Source organism: Mastomys coucha, unplaced genomic scaffold (assembly GCF_008632895.1).
Source record: "Mastomys coucha isolate ucsf_1 unplaced genomic scaffold, UCSF_Mcou_1 pScaffold16, whole genome shotgun sequence".
In the NCBI taxonomy this organism is placed as follows: domain Eukaryota; kingdom Metazoa; phylum Chordata; class Mammalia; order Rodentia; family Muridae; genus Mastomys; species Mastomys coucha.
In genome coordinates, this window is record NW_022196898.1 from 53,996,852 (window position 1) to 54,003,662 (window position 6,811).

The 6,811-nt window shown below is 42.3% G+C and overlaps 1 protein-coding gene across 1 annotated transcript in view; it reads left to right on the forward strand.

Annotated features, from left to right (window-relative positions):
• Window positions 1–4,824, forward strand: part of Ovgp1 (oviductal glycoprotein 1) — a 16,689-nt gene extending 11,865 nt beyond the window's left edge. Inside the window, exons 10-11 of the mRNA XM_031376141.1 lie at window positions 2,383–2,518; window positions 3,482–4,824. Of these exons, the coding sequence (XP_031232001.1) occupies window positions 2,383–2,518; window positions 3,482–4,482 (1,137 nt within the window). The 3' untranslated portion in view covers window positions 4,483–4,824. The remainder of the gene's footprint in view (window positions 1–2,382; window positions 2,519–3,481) is intronic.
• The last annotated feature ends 1,987 nt before the right edge of the window (window positions 4,825–6,811 follow it).

Here is a 6,811-nt window from a genome sequence, read left to right on the forward strand (position 1 = left end):
CTATGATGTCTTCTGCCCCTGAGATTCTCTCTTCTATCTCTTGTATTCTGTTGGTGATGCTTTCATCTCTGACTCCTGATCTCTTTCCTAGGTTTTGTATCTCTAGGGTTGTCTGTCTTTCTGATTTCTTTATTGTTTCTATTTCCACTTTTAGATTCTGGATGTTTTTGTTCATTTCCTTCACCTGTTTGATTGTGTTTTCCTGTAGTTCTTTAAGGGATTTTTGTGTTTCCTCTTTAAGGGCTTCTACCTGTTTACCTGTGTTCTCCTGTATTTCTTTGAGGGAATTATTTATGTCTTTCTTAAAGTCTTGTATCATCATCATGAGAAGTGAGTTTATATCTGAATCTTGCTTTTCTGGTGTGATGGTGTGTCCAGGACTTGCTATGCTGGGAGAATTGGGTTCTGATGATGCCAAGTAACCTTGGTTTGTGTTGTTTATATTCTTACGCTTGCCACCCCCCCTCCCCCAGCTTCCCGGTGCACACCATCTGATTCTCTAGTGCTACCTGCCTTTTCTAAATGACTGGAGCCTGTCCTTCTTGTGGTCTGGTTGTGTCAGAACTCCTCAGAGTCAAGCTGTCTCTGTGATCCTGTGATTCTGGGATCCTGTGATCCTGTGCTTGTTAGAGCACCTGGGAGTGGAGCTTCCTCTGGGTGTTGTGGGACTGGCTGTGGAGTTTGCACCCAAGATCTGCTCAGGGCACTGGCCTAGACAGACCAGAAGCAATTGAGCCATTGGGCTGGTGAAGTTCCTTCATGCTTGGGTCCTGCTGGTCCCAGTTACTCCTGGTGTTGGGACAGATGTTGGGTCCTCCTCACCTCGGATCCTGGGCATGTTAGAGCACCTTGGAGTGTTAGAGCTCCTGGGAGTGGAGCTTCCTCTGGGTGTTGTGGGACTGGCTGCAGAGTTTGCACCCAAGGTCTGCTCAGGGCACCAGCCCAAACCACCTGAAAAGGGTCTTCCTTAATTTCTCTTCATCTTACTTTTTGTGAACCTGAAGTTCATAGATTCAGCTAGATTGATTGGTTTGGTTGGTTAACAAGCCCCAGGGTTCTTCCTGTCTCTACCTCCATAGTGTTGGGATTACAAGCATACCCTGCTATGCTTTTTTTTTTTTTGATTTATTTATTATTATAAACAAGTACACTGTAGCTGTCTTCCCACACACCAGAAGAAGGTGTCAGGTCTCATATACGGGTGGTTGTGAGCCACCATGTGGTTGCTGGGATTTCAACTCAGGACCTTTGGAAGAGCAGTCAGTGCTCTTACCCACTGAGCTATCTCACCAGCCCTATGCTTGAGTTTTTAAATGTGGGCTCTGGGAATCAAATTCAAGTCCTCAGGCTTAAAGACCAGGTATTTTACCAACTGAGCCATATCGCTGGCTCATATCTGGCAGATTTTCATAGCGATTTAAAGAAGGTGTTTCATGGTCCAGTTATTCCCAAATCTGTCTTTACTTTGGAAATTCTGAGATACTTAATAAATGGAAATTCTTCATTTATCCTATATTCAGTAGGTATTTCAAAAACTAATTTTAGTGTTTTTATATGTGAACTTGCTATCAAAAATTGCAATTTTGTAAACTCCAAGGGACAAGGAAGGATCCAGGCATATGATAATGAGTGTCAGGGCCACATAGGAGGCAAACATCATGTACATACAGGAGAGCATCTGTTTGTCACAGTGCCTTAAATTTTTTGATTTATTTATTTTATCCATATGATTTTTTTTCTGCATGTATGTGTATGTACCACTAGCATGATTAATGTTCTTGAAGGTTAGGAGAGAGTGTCATTTCTCCTACAACTGGAGTTACAGATGGTTGCAAGCCACCATGTAGGTGCTGGGAATCAAACCTGGGTCCTCTGTGAGAGCAGCTGGTACTCTTAACAATTGCACTATCTTTCCAGCTCCACTCACTGACTTTTAGTTGACTAGGGCAGGGGAACCGATTCAAGGTGCTGGCTGGCTTCTTGTATTACTATAAATAATTTGTTTTCTGATTAAACAACAACAACAAAGCCCCAGAGTGAAACAAACCAAATCACCACCACCACCACCAAAACAACTCCAAAAACCAAAATCCAAAACCGAACAAAGGAAACCCAATAAACTTTATTTAAGTTGTGTGTAGGCATTTTTTGGCCCCCAAAGTATTGAAAATGTTATTTATTTTTCTTGAATGAGGTGACCAAGAAAGATGAGTCACATAAAATTTCTAAGATTCCACAGTTAATGAGAAGTAGATGCTAGAGTCCATGCAGATTGTAATCATATCTGCCTTCCTTCATTGCCTTCTACAAGGCTGCTCATCTTCTGCTTTGTCCCCTGTACCAGACTAGAATGTTGTTAGTAACTGACTGTTACTTTTACAGGCAATGTATGTGAAAAGAGAGCATTTTGGGGGGGCTGTGGTGTGGACACTGGATATGGATGACGTCCGGGGCACTTTCTGTGGCAATGGCCCTTTCCCTCTTGTCCATATATTGAATGAGTTCTTGGTGCAGGCAGGTAAGTAACTAGACCTGGAAACCAGAGTTGTAAGTCACAAAACCAGGCACGGATGGGTCTAGTCGGCTATGCCTAACTTCTTTGACTTGACATTGAGGGAAGACAGAAAATTTGAAGGCCAACCAGATTTGAACTCTTTGAGCTTCCTTTGCCTCATCTAAAAATGAAATAGTCTCAGACTCAGAACATTATTATAAGAACTAAATGAGAATTGGATGAATAGCATACTGTTTCATAGTTAATGTTCATTTCTATTTTTTCCTTCTCACTTCATGGTCAAGGAACTAGAAAAGGGATACATACACACACTGACACACACACAGACACAGACATATAGACACAGACACATAGACACATACACGCACACACATACGCACGCATACATGCTCGCATGCTCGTGTGCGCGCACACACACACACACACCCTGGCAGTTAGGGGATATAATGCAAGAGCTGAAATCCCTTAGAGATTCAGGACTGGAGTTCAGTCAGACCAAACCCTTACACTGGCTCTAATTGTTTACAATTTGCTGTCTAGAGTCTCCTGACCTCAGCTTTGTTTCTGACACCTTCTTCAATGTAGTGTGCTGACAGCTTCTCTTTTGAGGTGTCAACAGTAAACCAGGACTTAAACAAGTCTGGCTAGGTACTGAGGGAGGTTAAAATGAGGCTTTAAACAGGAAACTAAGACCTTCCTTGAATTAGGCACCAGAAATGCAGAAATCCACAGATGGCCCACAGTTTGGGCCTTTGCTAACATCTTAGAGTGAGGGAACAGAGAGTTTGTGTGGTGGGATTTTTATCTTCCCCTTCTGGGAGGTAAATCATGAAATCCTTCAATGAAGGGTTTTTGAATCAGGTTCCTTAACTTTGGAGTGGATTTAATATTGTTGGGAACTAATAAGAAAGGAAGGAAAAGGTAGAAATCTTACCTATTTTTTTTTCTTTGATGATTTTTTTCCAGAATTCAACTCAACCCCCTTGCCACAATTTTCATCATCTGTGAATTCCTCAGGACTTGGCTCTGTGAATCTGGCTGTGACAGAGGTGTTGACCACAGATACTATAAAAATTTTGCCCCCTGGAGGAGAGACTGTGGTCACTGAGGTCAACAGAAAGTATGAAAATATGACTACAATCCCTAGTGATGGATTTATAAACCCTGGAGGAACAGCATCTCCTCAAAAGCAAGCTGTAACTCCAGAAAGTAACACTATGGCTCCTGAGGTAAAAACTATGACACTGGACTTCATTTTTAAGACCACCAGTGGGATCTCTGAGACCACCAGTGGGATCTCTGAGACCACCAGTGGGATCTCTAAGACCACCAGTGGGATCTCTGAGACCACCAGTGGGATCTCTGAGACCACCAGTGGGATCTCTAAGACCACCAGTGGGATCTCTAAGACCACCAGTGGGATCTCTAAGACCACCAGTGGGATCTCTAAGACCACCACCGGGATTTCTAATACTACCACTGGGATCTCTAAGACCACCAGTGGGATCTCTAAGACCACCAGTGGGATCTCTAAGACCACCAGTGGGATCTCTAAGACCACTACCGGGATTTCTAATACTATCACTGGGATCTCTAAGACCACCACCGGGATCTCTAAGACCACCAGTGGGATCTCTAAGACCACCACCGGGATCTCTAAGACCACCAGTGGGATCTCTAAGACCACCACTGGGATGACAGTAATAGCCCAGACCCAGACAAATGAGGGAGAGACCACAGCCACAATGGATCATAAGTCTGTAACCCCTCCGGGGATGGATCCGACTCTTGTCTATCTTCAGACTATGACTCCCAGTGAGAAGGAAACTCCCAGGAAAAAGACTGTGGTTCTTGAAAAGGCCACTGTTCCCCCTAGAGAGATGTCAGATACCCCAAATGGACAGAGTGCAACTCTAAAATGGGAAAGCTTGATTACTGAGGTAGAAACGTACTCCCAAGATGGGTGAAATTGGTCTTCCAGCTCTATTGTCCTGTTCCTATGATATACTTCTTTCATTTTTGAAAATGGCTTCACTCTTACTGATAGGAGCCATTTGTCAATTCAATAGCCTTTCTAACAAAGCTTTCTTTTGAAAAAAGAAAACCTGGAAAACTCTGTTATGAATCAAAGATCATGCACTCCATTGGTGGCAAATCCTAGGGAAAACACTTGTCTTTTCTTCTATGTGATACAACAGATGTTACCTCATGTTGCCACTTACAAACTGTTATGGGACAAAGTTGGCAACAAAGACACCATGGTGCAATCTCCTAATCTCTTTTCTATTGAATAAACTGGAAGCATGAGAACCTTTCTGTGGTCTCTGCAGTTCCTTTCTATTTGTGTTTTTGTATACTTGTGTGTACATGTTTGAGCGAATGCTTCACACATGCAGGTGCCTGCAGAGGGCATTGGCTTTCTTGGAACCAGAATTACAGGTGACTGTGAGCTGCCTGGCATAGGTGTTGCAAACCTAACTCTGGGGCTCTACAAGAGTGGCAAATACTTTTAACTTCTGAGTGGTTACTCTAGCCCGTTCTGGGATTCTGAAAATGATCTCAACAACCCAGTTGTCAGCTTCTTTCTTTCAAGGTGAATTCTCTTCATTTCTGGTTTTGGAAACATCTTTGAGTCTAGTCTACATGATGTTTCCTTGTGTAGATTTTGGGATTCCTTCTCTAATAGTACCCATGCACCACTGGGTGGGGGCTGAGCTGGATTCTATCTATTCTGGAAAGGTTCCCCAAAATCCTAAAGGGGAGCTGTGAGGAAGAGGGAGAAGGTCAATTTTCCAAGGACATTTTTTTTGGGGGGGGGCTTAGAAAATTTTATTTGTTCCTGTAAAAAACAAACAAACAAATCCACTTACTTTCACCTCAAGAGGATGTTGAGAAAACAAGTGAATACCCTGCCTATTGGATATTCTGGCTTCTGGGTATCAGGCACATACATACATGTAGGCTCTTCATATAAACTCCTGGCTTAAACTCAGGTTGTCAGGCTAATGTGCAAGCCTTTTTACCGTTGGATCCATCTCCCTTGTCCATATCTATGTAACATACCAGTCTCCAGAACTTTTCCTTAGATACGGCTTAGTTCCTGCTCCAACATAGATTCTAAGAAGACGTTTCCTTATAAAGCAAGCAGGAATTCAAAACAAGCCATCATTAAGCAGGAAAACTTAAGCTGGGAGTTTATTTAAAATGACTGTAGGTGGTATACCTAAGTCTCTAGATCTAAGTGCCACTAGTTGGGCATCACTTTGTGGGAAATGGAGGAAATAGACTATGTTCTACTGACTTCCTATAATACCAAGAGAAATTTAGAAATTTTGAGCCCGTGAACTATGATAACTTTTATAAAAGATTTAGTAGCCAGGGTTTTACCAAGGGTACACAGCTCTACTGATTAATATGTTAAAACTCTGAACTTTTGAAGTAATAACATCATATGTATCATCTGTCAGTCTCATTTTTCAGATACCTTTAAACTTCCTTGGACCTTTACAACTCACATAAACTTTAAACTTTTGCTTCCTTCTTTTCTTCTGGAAACTTCCAGTCATTACTGTGAGTTGGGTGCTTGATTCCTGAGAAGAGTCATTGAAAAGCACGTTCTTTTAAATAAAAGTAAATGTTTTAGTAACCACAGTGTGTGTGTGTGTGTGTGTGTGTGTGTGTGTGTGTGTGTGTGTGTGTGTGTGAGGATACCACAGCACACACATGTGGAGGACAGAAGCAACTTTCAGGAATTGATTTTCTTTTTTTCACTGTGCGTTGTGGGGATCAAACTCAGGCCATGAAGCCTGTGTGCCACTTACCTTTATCTGTTGAACATCCCCCCCAGTGTCAATACTACTTATAAGAGAAGGTGCTGGTACAGCACTCATAGTACTGTTTGGAGCACGGTGTTCTAAGTTTACATACATCGTGGCAGACTGTTCTGTTTACACACACACGTGTACATCGACATGCTTGGGACAGACTGCTCTATGTGCATACATACATGTAGTTTATATGCAGCCTGAGAATGTTGTTTCCTCATCCTCTCAGAAATCTTTCTTGAATGTGGGAGTTTGCAAAGTTCAAAGTAAAACAAAGATACAACAATGAAAATTTGGAACCACTCATTAATCCCCTACATATGCATTCCTTCAAATGAAAACTAACGTAGTTCTGTGCTTTCTACGTCTCTCTTTAATGTGAGTAGAAGGTATTTGCTGGCAAGATTGATCATTGCTCACCATGGCTGCTCAGGGTCCTGCTACAGGATTGGCTTGTAAGAGGTGAAGGAGA